Source organism: Salvelinus alpinus, chromosome 12 (genome assembly GCF_045679555.1).
Source record: "Salvelinus alpinus chromosome 12, SLU_Salpinus.1, whole genome shotgun sequence".
Lineage (NCBI taxonomy): Eukaryota > Metazoa > Chordata > Actinopteri > Salmoniformes > Salmonidae > Salvelinus > Salvelinus alpinus.
The window spans coordinates 39,028,585-39,047,473 of record NC_092097.1 but is presented as its reverse complement, the minus strand read 5'-3'; the positions used below and the strand labels follow the sequence as shown (position 1 = coordinate 39,047,473).

General features: G+C 46.0%; 1 protein-coding gene across 7 annotated transcripts in view; it reads left to right on the top strand.

Moving 5' to 3' along the window:
* Positions 1–18,889, top strand: part of nfasca (neurofascin homolog (chicken) a) — a 182,493-nt gene that overhangs the window by 76,574 nt on the left and 87,030 nt on the right. For all 7 annotated transcript variants that reach the window (XM_071336293.1, XM_071336292.1, XM_071336289.1 and 4 more), the window contains exons 2-3: positions 1,784–1,943; positions 5,351–5,368. In XM_071336293.1, the coding sequence (XP_071192394.1) occupies positions 1,850–1,943; positions 5,351–5,368 (112 nt within the window). In that variant the 5' untranslated portion in view covers positions 1,784–1,849. The remainder of the gene's footprint in view (positions 1–1,783; positions 1,944–5,350; positions 5,369–18,889) is intronic.

Genomic DNA, 18,889 nt, shown 5'->3' with positions numbered 1-18,889 from the left:
GGCGTTGTGTGTTGGGCTATTGTGGTGAGCTAACGTAAATATATGTTGTGTTTTCGCTGTAAAAAAAAAATAAAAAAAAAAAGTTGGCTGGATTCACAAGATGTTTATCTTTCATTTGCTGTATTGGACTTGTGATTTCATGAAATTATATTATATGATATTAATGTTGTTTTGTTTCTCCTGTTCAGACGCTCTTCAGACGTTATATTGCAAAAAAGTATATATAATGTTTTTGTTTTGTCAGTATGGGATATTGTGTGTAGATTGATGAGTGAAGAAATTATAAGGGCGTAACGTAGAATAAGGCCGTAACGTAGCAAAATGTGATAAAAGTGAAGGGGTCTGAATACTTTCCGAATGCACTGAACCTTTGATGTAGGAGATGCAACAAAGCAATACATTGATGTGCAATGTTTTTGGTATTTTGCCATGGATTTACTTTGTTGAAGTGGAGGTGAATGTTGAATGGTCAGCGTCTTCAGCTGCTGTGTGATTGAGTTTGGTTCTTTACACAGGTCTGGCTCTTTATCTCAGTCTGCAGCACTGGTTAAAGGTCTGGGTTTGGATAGCCTCTGCTGAGTCCCCAACAACCGGATGTTCAAGTTTTCAGGGAAAGTGGAAAAAGAGATACTTTTGAGGAGATGGGAAACTCGTTTGGAATCGTATTACCTCCCATTGTGTATGTTGCCTATGCATCGTCAATTGGCCACAATTCTGGGACAAAGGGAGCTCTCCTTCAAGGAGGGAATGGGATTCAATTGGGCGCTAGCTCAAAAACCCAACATTACAAATATTTTCCGAGATGTGAGATAATGAACTTGTTCTCTGTAATATCATAATATCAAAGGCTTTGCAATTGTGAAATAACGTACTTTTGAGGAAAATAGGCACGTTTCTGAACTCATACCCTGACTTTGAGAAGGGACCACATGATGCAGCATAACAATGTGAACACGATTGGTCGACCGTCTGCTGGGTGGAGCGTTATATGTTCCTACATTCATTGACCAATGGGATTTTTATCTCCGCTTGTCTCTAATATCTCTGTTAACAAGGTGACACGCCATCTTAAATCCATTTACTGTATTACTTGAACAGTGCACCTCTCCCAAACTTTTGTATGTCAGTGATCTAGTTTCAAACTTTTGTGTGTCAGTGATTTAGCTTCAGGTGTTTATTTTACACCTGCTACGTACGTTGTTTGACGTTTTAGTCCTTTAGCAAACACTCTTATCCAGAGTGACTTACAGTAGTGAGTGCATACATTTTCATCATTTTTTATACTGGTCCCCCACAGGAATTGAATCCACAACCCTGGCATTGTAAGCGCAATGCCCTACCAACTGAGCTACACGGGACCAACTGGGCTATGTTAGGCAGGATGTATGGAGCTAGTAGGCTGTGTGTTTGGAGTTAGTAGACTAGTTGTATGGATTTAGGAGGCAGGGTGTATGGGGTCAGTAGGCAGGGATGGTACCCTGGTCTGAGCTCTGGTACTCTGGGTTTGGAGGTATTGTGGTCTGGGGGAATGGAGGAATGGGGATCTGAAGGTCTGGGGTAATTAGGAGATGGAGGGAGAGGAGTAGTCCTGGGCCTGGGGGCTGGGGTTCTGATACTGGTTTGGGGTAATGGGGGAGTGGATGACTGGAGGAGAGGTGGAACTGTTCTGTGTGATGTCTTCATTGTCTCTGGGTAGCTCTCTCTGGGGAGTAAGGACCTCAGCTGCTGATGTAGGTCAGCCACACACATTGAAAACACATCTCTCTCTCTGTCTCTCTGATAGGTCAGAGCCGTATCAGGAGCCAACCAGGAGTTGTGACAGGAGAGGAGAGCCAATCAGAGGAGAGAGATGTTGGTGCAGGGCGGGCCTTGGGTCCTGTCTGTCATGTCGTTGCTCCTGCTGCTGTGGCAAGAAGTGTCTGCTATCGAGGTTCCTCTTGATCGTAAGTCCATCAATCAAATAGCGAACACATGAAATCAGTCAAAACATTGTTTTATAATATATATTTTATTGTAAACCTTTTGTTCTCATACAATTTAGATACCGGTGACCCACCCAATGGTTTTGGAATTGAAGGGCAGTGAACAAAAAATGAAGATAACAGAGTTTCATGCCACATCCCTTACTAACCTATTGGTGTTTACTGTGACAAATGGACTTTCAGGAAAAAAAGCATGCGAAATGAAGTGATTTATATATACATGTACAGTGTATACTCTATGTAAAACACAACACAGTTATCCTGCAGATCCAGCTTCATGTAAAGTGATATCTCTTAACAATAGAACTGAGCTCACATACACTCTCTGACCATCCCCTATCCCGCACGTACGCACGCACGCACACTTACACACACGCACACATAGACACACACACACTTACACTCACACACTCGCACATATTGATGTGTTACCCAGTGAATCTGTTCAGTCCATCCATATGATCTAAAGATATTTCTGCATGGTTTAACTATAGTCGAGTGGTTATTCTACCAACTGAATTATGAATTATGGCATGCTAATTCAATATGAATTTAATGTATATGTTTTCATCCAACACAGAGCTGAAACCAATTTAGCAGTAACCGATATTCAAATCTACAGTTGAACCATAGAACTCTGCACATTAACATTTGATGAGCATATAGAGTAGGTTGTTCCATAATACTGTGCAATCAAATGTGACAGTTTCTCACGTATGGCTGACTACGGTGGCTCTATCTTCTTATAACCATTCACCTCTGACTACCCATCATTGATTTCAAATCAAATCAACAGATCAAATCAACATTTCTAATCAAATCAAATTTTGTTGGTCACATACACATGGTTAGCAGATGTTAATGCGATTGTAGCGAAATGTTTGTGCTTCTAGTTCCAACAGTGCAGTAATATCCAACAAATAATCTAACAATTCCCAACAACTACTAACACACACAAATCTAAAGGGGTGAATGAGAATATGTACATATAAATATATGGATGAGTGATGGCTGAGCGGCATAAGCAAGGTGCAGTAGATGGTATAGAGTACAGTATATACATGTGATATGAGTAATGTAAGATATGTAAACATTATTAAAGTGGCATTGTTTAGAGTGGCATTGTTTAAAGTGACTAGTGATCCATTTATTAAAGTGTCCAGTGATCGGGACTCAATGTGGGCAGCAGCCTCTCTGAGTTAATGATTGCTGTTTAGCAGTCTGATGGCCTTGAGATAGAAGCTGTTTCTCAATCTCTTTGATGCACTTGTACTGACCTCGCCTTCTGGATGATAGCAGTGTGAACAGGCAGTGGCTCGGGTGGTTGTAGTCCTTGATGATCTTATTGGCTTTCCTGTGACATCGGGTGCTGTAGGTGTCATGGAGGGCAGGTAGTTTGCCCCCGGTGATGCGTTGGGCAGACCGCACCACCCTCTGGAGAGCCTTGCGGTTGTGGCCAGTACAGTTGCCGTACCAGGCTGTGATACAGCCCGACAGGATGCTCTTGATTGTGCATCTGTAAAAGTTTGTCAGATTTCAGCCAAAACATCAATACACACACACACACACACACACACACACACACACCCTGATACACTACTCCTATACCAGGCCATTCTAACATGTATAAATGCTTGTGCCTCCCATTGGACTGACTCCAGTGTGAATATGAAACTAAGAGACAAAGGAAAGGCGACATTTTCTCTCTCCTTTCTCTCTTGCTTTTTTCATAAAGGAGAATAATAGCTGTGAATGTCTCACAGTGGTGTTATGAAAAATGATTTGATAGGGATAAAGTGCCATGGGCACCTGCTATTTGGTGGTCAAACACACCTGCACACTACTTATCTTCGACCTCACACACACTGCCATCAGCTGTCATCACCTCTGTAGTCTCCACCTCATCGACCCTCTACAGCACCCTCAATGTCTCTTTATACTCCACAACCTTTCACCGCTGGCCTCAGAAAGCTCTATTAATTAGTGTCAGACAGAGGACTCACACACACACGCACATGTGCACACACACACAACAGGGAGAGAGAGGGGAACAGAGAGAGAGAAGACCCCCCACAGAGTAAAATGCATAATACCCTCATAACCCTCTGACATCTCCCAAACATATGGAGAGGGAGGGAGGGAGGGAGGGAGGGAGGGAGGGAGGGAGGGAGGGAGGGAGGGAGGGAGGGAGGGAGGGAAAATCAGCCCTGGTCATTGAGAGACCACAGGGAGGTTATCCCAAATCTTCTGGTGCTCCCAGTGCATTTAATGCTATAACTGAGAGGACTGAATGGGAGCATGGGCTGTCTATAGGACTGGATGTATCTAATGTGAGGTGATGACAGACGGATTTATCTCTGTTCTCATTCCCCTTCCCTCCCCCAACCCTCTGTCTCCCAGCTTCCAGTGGTGACCTTTATTGATGATGATTGTCCTGTCCTTGTTAGCCTATTATGTTCTTTCTCTCAACCCTCCCCTTTCCCTCCAGCATGGGCATGGCTATATGGCATAATGAATATCATTCTGAGTAAATAAAACAACTGTGGGGGTTGGGTGTTTCACCTGTCTATAGGCAGCTGTTCCCCCATAGCCTTGGACACACACACACACACACACACACACACACACACACACACACACACACACACACACACACACACACACAGACTGTAGTACATATAAAGACAGAAAGTCCTGAAAGGAATGGCTCTTGTCATTCAGACACACAGCATTGGACCACTACTGTATGTCAATTACAGTATGTCAGTCATGGCCATTTACAGGGTAGCTAAAGAGTGCCATGAAGACAATATGAAATATATTATAAATGTAAATTTACTGTTTTGTGATAGATTATTTATGCAGTGGAATATAATTAAATATATGTGTATATTATTTTCATCTGTACTGTTCTTGAAAATCACTAACTTGCTGATTCTAGCAGATGAAAATCATATAATCTCTCTGTCCCTCTCTCCGCTGCTCCCTCCTTTAAAATCAACCTTTTCCCGATGTGGAATCATCAACAGGTAAGTTTACATCTCATTGTTTCAGCTTAATTGTTTCAGGACATATTCACAGTCATTGTAGTCAATAAACGTATTATGCTACTCTAGTAACAAAATGTACTTTACATACAAAACATGGATATAACAGTATCATAAATATTGTTTTGTAGAATAACATTTTATGACATGCCTACTCCATAACAATAGAACTGTAACTACAGTATGTGACTAACATTGTTTAACGCTATAGACATGCTCTAGCTATAGAGCTGTGTTACAATGAGCACTCTAATATCACTATCAACACCTCTCTCTCTCTCTCTGCCCTCCTCTCTCACTCACCCTCTTTGGGACTAACAGAAAAGATCCAGCAGGATTGTAAGTATTCTTTATTAACACAGTAACATTTTGTATTGTGTCTACTGTGTCTATTTTCTGTTGTGTCTGTTGTCTTCACTCTTAGAAAAAAAAGTTTTTTCAAAGGGAAGCGGAAGAACCCTTATTGGTTCTAGAGAGCACTTTTTCTTCTTAGAGTGTATTGAGTCTGCTGTAATACTCAGTACTGTTTCTACATTGTCTCTATGGGGGATGAAAACACCAATTTGAACCCACATTTACAGCAGTAAATGATATAATGGTGTACGTGCAGTAGTACTAGGAGCTAGGGCTGTTGCGGTGACTGTATTGTCGCCACACCGGCATGATGGCAGTCAAAAACCACATGACCGTTTAGTCATGGTAATTAGGCTTCTCCAAGCTCTGACGCTGCTGATGGTCATTAGTAGCTTACCAAACTTGCTAACTGCCTGGAACTCAGCACTCTAGAAGCACTCAGCACTCTGACATCAAATGTAATTTTATTGGTGACACATGGTTAGCAGATGTTAATGTGAGTGTACTTGTGCTTCTAGTTCCGACAGTGCAGTAATATCTAACAAGTAATCTAACAATTCCCAACAACTACCTAATACACACAAATCTAAAGGGGGTGAATGAGAATATGTACATATAAATATATGGATGAGCGATGGCCGAGCGGCATAGGCAAGATGCAATAGATTGTAACGGTTTTCTAGATCTTCCTCCTCCTCAGACGAGGAGAGGAGAGAAGGATCGGAGGACCAATACGCAGCTAGGTATGATGACATAATATTTATTTAACAAGACAAAAGACGAAACGAAATACTCTTAAACGAACTACAAAACAACAAACGAAGTAGACAGACCTGGTGCGACGAACTTACATGTAACACGAAGAACGCAATAACAGGAAAACTGACTACATAAAACGAATGAACAAACAAAACCGAAAACAGTCCCGTGTGGCGTAACATACAGACACTGACACAGGAGACAACCACCCACAAACAAACACTGTGAAACTACCTACCTTAATATGATTCTCAATCAGAGGAGATGAAAACCACCTGCCTCTAATTGAGAACCATATTAGGTACCCATTCACCAACATAGAAACAGAAAACATAGACTGCCCACCCAAACTCACGTCCTGACCAACTAACACATACAAAACTAACAGAAAACAGGTCAGGAACGTGACATAACCCCCCCCTCAAGGTGCGTACTCCGAACGCACCACCAAAAGTCTAGGGGAGGGTCTGGGTGGGCATCTGACCACGGTGGTGGCTCAGGCTCTGGGCGAGGTCCCCACCCCACCATAGTCAATCCCAGCTTACGTCTCCCCCTTAGAATGACCACCCTCTTATTTCCCCCACCTAATTTAGGGGGCAACACCAAGATAAAGGACAGCTCCGGGACAAGGTAGCTCAGGACAGAGAGGTAGCTCAGGACAGAGGGATAGCTCAGGATAGAGAGGTAGCTCAGGATAGAGAGGTAGCTCAGGATAGAGGGGCAACTCCGGACAGAGAGACAGCTCTGGACTGAGAGGCAGTTCTGGATGAATGACGGCTCCGGACGCTCATGGCAGGCTGACGGCTCCGGACGCTCATGGCAGGCTGACGGCTCCGGACGCTCATGGCAGGCTGACGGCTCCGGACGCTCATGGCAGGCTGACGGCTCCGGACGCTCATGGCAGGCTGACGGCTCCGGACGCTCATGGCAGGCTGACGGCTCCGGACGCTCATGGCAGGCTGACGGCTCTGGACGCTCATGGCAGGCTGACGGCTCTGGACGCTCATGGCAGGCTGACGGCTCTGGACGCTCATGGCAGGCTGACGGCTCTGGACGCTCATGGCTCGCTGACGGCTCTGGCTGCTCATGGCTCGCTGACGGCTCTGGCTGCTCATGGCTCGCTGGCGGCTCTGGCAGATCCTGTCTGGTTGGCGGCTCTGGCAGATCCTGTCTGGTTGGCGGCTCTGGCAGATCCTGTCTGGTTGGCGGCTCTGGCAGATCCTGTCTGGTTGGCGGCTCTGGCAGATCCTGTCTGGTTGGCGGCTCTGGCAGATCCTGTCTGGTTGGCGGCTCTGGCAGATCCTGTCTGGTTGACGGCTCTGGCAGATCCTGTCTGGTTGGCGGCTCTGGCAGATCCTGTCTGGTTGGCGGCTCTGGCAGATCCTGACTGACGAACGGCTCTAGCGGCTCCTGACTGACGAACGGCTCTGACGGCTCGGGACAGACGGGCGGCTCTAATGGCTCGGGACAGACGGATGGCTCAGACGGCACTGGGCAGACGGATGGCTCAGATGGCGCTGGGGAGACGGATGGCTCAGATGGCGCTGGGGAGACGGATGGCTCAGATGGCGCTATGGAGACGGATGGCTCAGATGGCGCTGCGGAGACGGATGGCTCAGATGGCGCTATGGAGACGGATGGCTCAGATGGCGCTGCGGAGACGGATGGCTCAGATGGCGCTGCGGAGACGGATGGCTCTGGCTGATCCTGTCTGGCGGAAGGCTCTAGCGGCTCCTGTCTGGCGGAAGGCTCTGTAGGCTCATGGCAGACGGGCGGCTTTGCAGGCTCATGGCAGACGGGCGGCTTTGAAGGCTCAATACAGACGGGCAGTTCATGCGGCGCTTGGCAGACGGACAGTTCAGGCGCCGTTGGGCAGACGGCAGACTCTGGCCGGCTGAGACGCACTGTAGGCCTGGTACGTGGTGCCGGAACTGGAGGCACCGGACTGGAGACACGCACTTCAAGCCTAGTGCGGGGAGCAGGGACAGGGCACACTGACCTCTCGAAGCGCACTATAGGCCTGGTGCGTGGTACCGGCACTGGTGGCACCGGGCTGAGTGCACGCACATCAGGACGAGTACGGGGAGAAGGAACAGTGCGTACAGGGCTCTTGAGACGCACAGGAGGCTTAGTGCGTGGTGCCGGAACTGGAGGCACTGGGCTGGAGACACGCACCATAGGAAGAGTGTGTGGAGGAGGAACAGGGCTCTGAAGACGCACTGGAAGCCTGGTGCGTGGTGTAGGCACTGGTGGTACTGGGCTGGGGCGGGGAGGTAGCGCCGGAAATACCGGACCGTGCAGGCGTACTGGCTCCCTTGAGCACCGAGCCTGCCCAACCTTACCTGGTTGAATACTCCCCGTCGCCCGACCAGTGCGGGGAGGTGGAATAACCCGCACCGGGCTATGTAGGCAAACCGGGGACACCATGCGTAAGGCTGGTGCCATGTAAGCCGGCCCGAGGAGACGCACTGGAGACCAGACGCGTTGAGCCGGCCTCATGACACCTGGCTCAATGCCCAATCTAGCCCTACCAGTGCGTGGAGGTGGAATAACCCGCACCGGGCTATGCACACGTACAGGAGACACCGTGCGCTCTACTGCGTAACACGGTGTCTGCCCGTACTCCCGCTCTCCACGGTTAGCCTGGGAAGTGGGCGCAGGTCTCCTACCTGCCCTTGGCCCACTACCTCTTACCCGCCCCCCCAATAAATTTTTGGGTAGTACTCACGGGCTTTTCGGGCTTCCGTGCTAGACGCGTCCCCTCATAACTCCGGTTCCTCTCTCCGGTTTCCTCCGCTCTCCGAGCTGCCTCCAGCTGTTCCCATGGGAGGCGATCCTTACCAGCCAGAATCTCCTCCCATGTGTAGCAACCCTTGCCGTCCAAAATATCCTCCCATGTCCATTCCTCCTTCTTGCGCTGTCCCTTCCTCCCGTTACACCGCTGCTTGATCTTTTGTTGGTGGGTGGTTCTGTAACGGTTTTCTAGATCTTCCTCCTCCTCAGACGAGGAGAGGAGAGAAGGATCGGAGGACCAATACGCAGCTAGGTATGATGACATAATATTTATTTAACAAGACAAAAGACGAAACGAAATACTCTTAAACAAACTACAAAACAACAAACGAAGTAGACAGACCTGGTGCGACGAACTTACATGTAACACGAAGAACGCAATAACAGGAAAACTGACTACATAAAACGAATGAACAAACAAAACCGAAAACAGTCCCGTGTGGCGTAACATACAGACACTGACACAGGAGACAACCACCCACAAACAAACACTGTGAAACTACCTACCTTAATATGATTCTCAATCAGAGGAGATGAAAACCACCTGCCTCTAATTGAGAACCATATTAGGTACCCATTAAACCAACATAGAAACAGAAAACATAGACTGCCCACCCAAACTCACGTCCTGACCAACTAACACATACAAAACTAACAGAAAACAGGTCAGGAACGTGACATAGATGGTATAAAATACAGTATATACATGTGATATGAGTAATGTAAGATATGTAGACATTATTAAAGTGGCATTATTTAGAGAGGCATTGTTTAAAGTGACTAGTGATCTATTTACTAGTCACTTTAAATGTAAATGTACTCACATCTAATGAAACACTTCATGTGAGTCCATGAGCTGATGTTGTACAACATCTCTATAGGCTATGCAATTGCATGAGAAAACAGAGGGGATCCCATCAGATTTCTATAGACTAAGCCTACTATATTTATTTCTCAACTTCCCTAATATTAAGCACATTGCTTCTCTTTACAACAAGAGTATAGCCTACCTGGCTGGCATGAAAATGAACCACGGGAAAAATCATCCTCCATTCGCTATTTAAGTGCATAGATGACATGTATTTTTTCCAGCTGCCCCTGTTTGGAGACAGGTGCATGATAATAGTGTGATGGGTGACAATATTAGCCTACGATGCCCAGCAAACAGCGCATGCTTCTTTTCTGTCGGCGACTTTTTCAAATCATAGTTGCACACCTCATGTAGCCTGGCCTATATGTTTTGATAAGGTTTGTATCACAACTAAAGTGGCCAAATAACTTTGTAAAATGAAGCACATTAATCTGCTTCACAACGGGTGTAGAGCCTTCCAAGAATGGCGTAGCAGTCGGATGTGTCTTTGTCCTGTCTTGTCCCGTGTAAATAGTATTCGTATTTTTCGTATACATTTCGTATTTATTTTAATTTCACTTTCCATCTAGGAACTGAATATACATTCCTACATTCCGCCTCACCCAATGTGGTACGGACCTGCTATTTTTTATATACTTTTGAACCGTAACCCCAATCAGAAGCTAGCCAGATAACTAGCTACTAGCTAGTAGTCAGTTAGCCACTGCTGCGGTCTTCGCCCTTAACTCGGACACAGCCAGCTTCAACACCGGGCCGATACCTGCCAGTCTGCAAGCGCGATATCAACCCAGAGCATATAGGACTGCTTTCTCTCTACCACATCACCGGATTCCTGACGCAAGCTCTGGACAATTACACCGTATTATCACAGCTAGCTAGCTGCAACCGAGTGGCTACTACTGGCTAACACCTCTGTCCCGAAGCAAGCACCGGTTAGCCTTGAGCTAGCCTCGAGCTAGGCCCATCTGCCGGCTAGCTGCAGCGCGATATCAACCCAGAGCATATAGGACTGCTTTTTCTCTACCACATCACCGGATTCCTGACGCAAGCTCTGGACAATTACACCGTATCATCACAGCTAGCTAGCTGCAACCGAGTGGCTACTACTGGCTAACACCTCTGTCCCGAAGCAAGCACCAGTTAGCCTTGAGCTAGCCTCGAGCTAGGCCCATCTGCCGGCTAGCTGCAAGCGCGATATCAACCCAGAGCATATAGGACTGCTTTTTCTCTACCACATCACCGGATTCCTGACGCAAGCTCTGGACAATTACACCGTATCATCACAGCTAGCTAGCTGCAACCGAGTGGCTACTACTGGCTAACACCTCTGTCCCGAAGCAAGCACCAGTTAGCCTTGAGCTAGCCTCGAGCTAGGCCCATCTGCCGGCTAGCTGAAGAGCTAGTGCCACTGCCACTGCCACGAAGCTAGCACCAGTTAGCAAACACTATTCTACAATTCACAACCTCTCTTTCGCCATCGCCATCTGGCTTGGATTCTCTGTCGACACAACCACGTCTGAGCAGACCCCCTCCGTCTGAGCAGACCACCCCCCGGGCTACTAACTTTACACGCCGCGTGCTAGCTTAGTGGAGGCCTCCTCTGCTCCATCTACGGCTGCCCCCTGGACACTATGATCACTTGGCTACATAGCTGATGCATGCTTGACTGTCCATTAATTCACGGTACTCCATTCTGTTTATTTGTGTCTTATCTGTCGGCTCTGTGCTTTAACTCAGGATCTGTGTGTAGTTAATCCGACCCTCTCTGCCTAGTCATCGCCATTTTTTACCTGTTGTTGCTGTGTCAGACTAGCACCCTGTTATTGCTGCTGTTATCTTACCTGCTGTTTTAGCTAGCTCTCCCAATCAAGACCTGCAATCACTTTATGCCTTATTGTATGTCTCTCTCAAATATCAATATGCCTTGCATACTGTTGTTCAGGCTAGTTTTCATTGTCATTGTTTTGGTTTGCAATGGACCCTGTAGTTCCACTCTCCGTACCTCTGATACCCCCTTTGTCCCACCCCCCACACATGCGGTGACCTCACCCATTGAGACCAGCATGTCCAGAGATACAACCTCTCTTATCATCACCCAGTGCCTGGGCTTGCCTCCGCTGTACCCGCGCCCCTCCATACCCCTGTCTGCACATTATGCCCAGAATCTATTCTACCACGCCCATAAATCTGCTCCTTTTATTCTTTGTCCCCAACGCTCTAGGCGACCAGTTTTGATAGCCTTTAGCCGCACCCTCATCCTACTACTCCTCTGTTCCTCGGGTGATGTGGAGGTAAACCCAGGCCCTGCATGTCCCCAGTCACCCTCATTTGTTGACTTCTGCGATCGAAAAAGCCTTGGCCTCATGCATGTCAACATCAGAAGCCTCCTCCCTAAGTTTGCCTTACTCACCGCTTTAGCACACTCTGCCAATCCTGATGTCCTTGCCGTGTCCGAATCCTGGCTTAGGAAGGCCACCAAAAATTCTGAGATTTCCATACCCAACTATAACACTTTCCGTCAAGATAGAACTGCCAAAGGGGGAGGAGTTGCAATCTACTGCAGAGATAGCCTGCAAAGTTCTGTCATACTTTCCAGGTCTATGCCCAAACAGTTCGAACTTCTAATTTTAAAAATTAATCTCTCCAGAAATAAGTCTCTCACTGTTGCCGCCTGCTACCGACCCCCCTCAGCTCCCAGCTGTGCCCTGGACACCATCTGTGAATTGATCGCTCCCCATCTAGCTTCAGAGTTTGTTCTGTTAGGTGACCTAAACTGGGATATGCTTAACACCCCGGCAGTCCTACAATCCAAGCTTGATGCCCTCAATCTCACACAAATCATCAAGGAACCCACCAGGTACAACCCTAAATCCGTAAACATGGGCACCCTAATAGACATTATCCTGACCAACCTGCCCTCCAAATACACCTCTGCTGTCTTCAATCAAGATCTCAGCAATCACTGCCTCATTGCCTGTATCCGCCACGGGTCCGCGGTCAAACGACCACCCCTCATCACTGTCAAACGCTCCCTAAAACACTTCTGCGAGCAGGCCTTTCTAATCGACCTGGCCCGGGTACCCTGGAAGGATATTGACCTCATCCCGTCAGTTGAGGATGCCTGGTCATTCTTTAAATGTTACTTCCTCACCATATTAGACAAGCATGCTCCGTTCAAAAAATGCAGAACCAAGAACAGATATAGCCCTTGGTTCACTCCAGACCTGACTGCCCTCGACCAGCACAAAAACATCCTGTGGCGAACTGCAATAGCATCGAAGAGCCCCCGCGATATGCAACTGTTCAGGGAAGTCAGGAACCAATACACGCAGTCAGTCAGGAAAGCAAAGGCCAGCTTTTTCAAGCAGAAATTCGCATCCTGTAGCTCTAACTCCAAAAAGTTCTGGGATACTGTAAAGTCCATGGAGAACAAGAGCACCTCCTCCCAGCTGCCCACTGCACTGAGGCTAGGTAACACGGTCACCACCGATAAATCCGTGATAATCGAAGACTTCAACAAGCATTTCTCAATGGCTGGCCATGCCTTCTTCCTGGCGACTCCAACCTTGGCCAACAGCCCCGCCCCCCCCGCTGCTACTCGCCCAAGCCTCCCCAGCTTCTCCTTTACCCAAATCCAGATAGCAGATGTTCTGAAAGAGCTGGAAAACCTGGACCCATACAAATCAGCTGGGCTTGACAATCTGGACCCCCTATTTCTGAAACTGTCCGCCGCCATTGTCGCACCCCCTATTACCAGCCTGTTCAACCTCTCCTTCGTATCATCTGAGATCCCCAAGGATTGGAAAGCTGCCGCGGTCATCCCCCTCTTCAAAGGGGGAGACACCCTGGACCCAAACTGTTACAGACCTATATCCATCCTGCCCTGCCTATCTAAGGTCTTCGAAAGCCAAGTCAACAAACAGATCACTGACCATCTCGAATCCCACCGTACCTTCTCCGCTGTGCAATCCGGTTTCCGAGCCGGTCACGGATGCACCTCAGCCACGCTCAAGGTACTAAACGACATCATAACCGCCATCGATAAAAGACATTACTGTGCAGCCGTCTTCATCGACCTGGCCAAGGCTTTCGACTCTGTCAATCACCATATTCTTATCGGCAGACTCAGTAGCCTCGGTTTTTCTAATGACTGCCTTGCCTGGTTCACCAACTACTTTGCAGACAGAGTTCAGTGTGTCAAATCGGAGGGCATGTTGTCCGGTCCTCTGGCAGTCTCTATGGGGGTACCACAGGGTTCAATTCTCGGGCCGACTCTTTTCTCTGTATACATCAATGATGTTGCTCTTGCTGCGGGCGATTCCCTGATCCACCTCTACGCAGACGACACCATTCTATATACTTCCGGCCCTTCCTTGGACACTGTGCTATCTAACCTCCAAACGAGCTTCAATGCCATACAACACTCCTTCCGTGGCCTCCAACTGCTCTTAAACGCTAGTAAAACCAAATGCATGCTTTTCAACCGTTCGCTGCCTGCACCCGCACGCCCGACTAGCATCACCACCCTGGACGGTTCCGACCTAGAATATGTGGACATCTATAAGTACCTAGGTGTCTGGCTAGACTGCAAACTCTCCTTCCAGACTCATATCAAACATCTCCAATCCAAAATCAAATCAAGAATCGGCTTTCTATTCCGCAACAAAGCCTCCTTCACTCACGCCGCCAAACTTACCCTAGTAAAACTGACTATCCTGCCGATCCTCGACTTCGGCGATGTCATCTACAAAATAGCTTCCAACACTCTACTCAGCAAACTGGATGCAGTTTATCACAGTGCCATTCGTTTTGTTACTAAAGCACCTTATACGACCCACCACTGCGACCTGTATGCCCTAGTCGGCTGGCCCTCGCTACATGTTCGTCGTCAGACCCACTGGCTCCAGGTCATCTACAAGGCTATGCTAGGTAAAGTGCCGCCTTATCTCAGTTCACTGGTCACGATGGCTACACCCACCCGCACCACGCGCTCCAGCAGGTGTATCTCACTGATCATCCCTAAAGCTAAAACCTCATTTGGACGCCTTTCCTTCCAGTTCTCTGCTGCCTGCGACTGGAACGAATTGCAAAAATCTCTGAAGTTGGAGACTTTTATCTCCCTCAACAACTTTAAAAATCTGCTATCCGAGCAGCTAACCGATCGCTGCAGCTGTACATAGTCCATCTGTAAACTACCCACCCAATTTACCTACCTCACCCCCCATACTGCTTTTATTTATTTACTTTTCTGCTCTTTTGCACACCAGTACCAATATCTCTTCTTGCACATGATCATCTGATGATTTATCACTCCAGTGTTAATCTGCTAAATTGTAATTATTCGATTTATTGCCTACCTCATGCCTTTTGCACACATTTTATATAGATTCTCTTTTTTTCTACCATGTTATTGACTTGTTTATTGTTTACTCCATGTGTAACTCTGTGTTGTCTGTTCACACTGCTATGCTTTATCTTGGCCAGGTCGCAGTTGCAAATGAGAACTTGTTCTCAACTAGCCTACCTGGTTAAATAAAGGTGAAATAAAAAAATAAAAATAAATAAAAAAAATACATACACAGCACGTGAGTTTCAAATTTGGGAAGATCATTTTCACCATAAAAATGCACCTTAATAATAAAAGCATTACATGCATAATCACATTTGTGGTCACTTTTGAGAATGGTGTTTTCCTGCTAATGGAACATACACACTTATAGCCTGCTGCCGTGTGCACATTGCTGCACTTATAATGTGAAGAAATTGCCTAATAGTTTATCAACATTTTAAGCTAAACGTTCTGATCTGTTGCGTCAGCCATATTGCTTAAAACCGTTTTTCTGATGCTAGTGGTTGTATTAATTTGGGATCTATTGCATCCCACAACTATCCCAGACTATGTCTGGAATATTTATTTATCGTACAGAATATAATAGGTCAACTTTTGTACTATGGGGGATAGTAGATTGACATAGACTAGTGTTTTTGCTGTTCGTTAGGCCTACTCATCTTGTTGGCTGACGAAAAGTAAATATGGACAGTTCTTCCAATATCTTCAATATGCACCTCGGAATTGGATAAGGACGCATTGCGCATCCTTATCAGCCCAAGGGCACAAAGGCCACTGGCCGCAAAAGGCATGGATTTTTATAGGAGGCATTACGGCCACACAAAGGTGATGCCACCGGGAACATCGAGGCAGTATCAAGTGCTTGTCAAATAGTGAATGAGAGACTGATGAAGTGTTTACAGCCTGCGCAAAAACATGCTTTTCATGCAGCTTTTTTCAAATCCTCATTAGTCTCATCATGCAGCCTTACAATGTATTAAAAATCAAAACATATAGCCCAACGTTTGTAGAACAACTAAAGTTACATTAATAACTCTAAATTAAGCATATAGGAGGACCTCTTTCTTTGTTAACAGCTCAACATAGAATAGCTGCGTGTGCGTGCACACTCCCTCCAATCTTTTGGAAAAAATATCCTTTCTATTTTATTCAGATATGTTCAATTGTATTCTTCATACTATAAAATAATATAAAATAATGACATGGAATTCTAAGCAAATCATGTCTGCTAAATGAACTAGTGTAACCCACAGCCATATGGAATAGCCAGATCAGGGCCTAACACAAGGACAACTCAGAGTATGCTATTCTGTTCTTCTGAAATAGACTACATTTTCTTCATATCATGTTTCTTTAGACCTGTCTAAAATAAATAATGGATTTATTGTGAAGGTGTAGGCTATATTACATGGATTTATTGTGAAGGTGTAGGCTATATTACATGGATTTATTGTGAAGGTGTAGGCTATATTACATGGATTTATTGTGAAGGTGTAGGCTATATTACATGGATTTATTGTGAAGGTGTAGGCTACATTACATGGATTTATTGTGAAGGTGTAGGCTATATTACATGGATTTATTGTGAAGGTGTAGGCTATATTACATGGATTTATTGTGAAGGTGTAGGCTATATTACATGGATTTATTGTGAAGGTGTAGGCTATATTACATGGATTTATTGTGAAGGTGTAGGCTATATTACATGGATTTATTGTGAAGGTGTAGGCTATATTACATGGATTTATTGTGAAGGTGTAGGCTATATTACATGGATTTATTGTGAAGGTGTAGGCTATATTACATGGATTTATTGTGAAGGTGTAGGCTATATTACATGGATTTATTGTGAAGGTGTAGGCTATATTACATGGATTTATTGTGAAGGTGTAGGCTATATTACATGGATTTATTGTGAAGGTGTAGGCTATATTACATGGATTTATTGTGAAGGTGTAAGCTATATCACATGGATTTATTGTGAAGGTGTAGGCTATATTACATGGATTTATTGTGAAGGTGTAGGCTATATTACATGGATTTATTGTGAAGGTGTAGGCTATATTACATGGATTTATTGGACTTTTTAAAATGTAGATGTTCCAAAAAGGTCTGCATCAGTGGCTTGTAGGCTGTGTGTGGAAGCCAGGAGATACTAAATGTATTTATGTTAATTAACGGTCAATTACCGTGAGACCAGCAGTTATTTGCTTGACAATCACCGGTTGACAAAATTTCATGACTGCCACAGCCCTACTAGGAGCAGGTTTTATTTTCCATTCCGAAGCAACTTACATTAATTAGCTCTGTGTTTGTATGGTTGCCATAGAAACACAAATGGATGGCTGTTACCTATTGTTTACAGTAGTGCATAAGAACAGTTGGGTAACCGGCGGCATCCTCAAACTGAGGACAAACAGAGAATAGTAATGGGCAATGGAATTCCCTCTTTCTCTCTAACGGAAAGCTTTCTATCTTGGCAAGGGGACTTCCATCAGATTTGGGCTATTCCCTTAAAAACTGTGGTTACTCTTGAGAAGATTTATGACACACACACACACCGGTTGTTCCTCTCTCCCATGTTGGTACATCATGGCAAGGAAGTATCTCTTTCAACTGGGGCTATTTTGTATAATGGGAGGGGAGGCAAGCAATTTTCTTTGAGGCTGGGCTTGATAGTGTGTAGTGTCAGTGTACAGATTTAGGATCTCAATTTGAGCCAGTTTGCTACAGCGGGAAAATAATCCTGCAGCAACAGTAATGTGAATTATTATGTTGATTAAAATTAATGGACATTTTTGTAGTGGTTGATACATTTTCCAAAAGGGAAAATCAAGTATAACATTTCAAAGTGAAAATTACTAACTTCAGAAGCTTTTTTTAAACCTAAAATACACTACAAATATAAAAAATTCCTGCATTTCAGGAAAGTTCTCCTGCATCAAGGTGATCAAATTAATATCTTACCCCTGTATCAGTGTATCATTATATAGGCAGTGTAGGAAGTACAGTAGAAAGACACAGTTATCATAACAACAGGAAGAAAGAAACAGACTGTCCAGCTTGTCATCGGGAAAGTTCTAAGTTATCTTAAAGGCTGGGCATTACAGTTGAGCCTGGTTCTGATAGATGAGGCTGGGTCTGATAGTTGAGGCTGGGTCTGATAGTTGAGGCTGGGTCTGATAGATGAGCCTGGATCTGATAGATGAGCCTGGATCTGATAGACAAGGCTTGGTCTAATAGATTAGCCTGGGTCTGATAAATAAGGCTCGGTCTGACAGACGAGGCTGGGTCTGACAGACGAGACTGGGTCTGACAGACGAGACTGGGTCTGACAGACGAGACTGGGTCTGGGTCTGACAGTCGAGGCTGAGTCTGACAGACGAGGATGGGTCTGACAGAAGAGTCTGGGTCTGACAGAAGAGTCTGGGTCTGACAGACGAGTCTGGGTCTGACAGTCGAGTCTGGGCCTGATAGACGAGGCTGGGTCTGACAGTCGAGTCTGGGCCTGATAGACGAGGCTGGGTCTGACAGTCGAGGCTGGGTCTGACAGTCGAGGCTGGGTCTGGTAGATGTGTGGTGACAGTACAGAGCGGAATGAGTCCCTGGTGCTCAGTGATCTAGAAGTGGACCAGGGCAGAGAAATAGTGGGGAATCATCTGGCTTAAGTGGGCAATTAAATAAGAGTGAGCACAGCTGTGTTAAGGCCAGAGGGAGGGGAGAATACACAGTA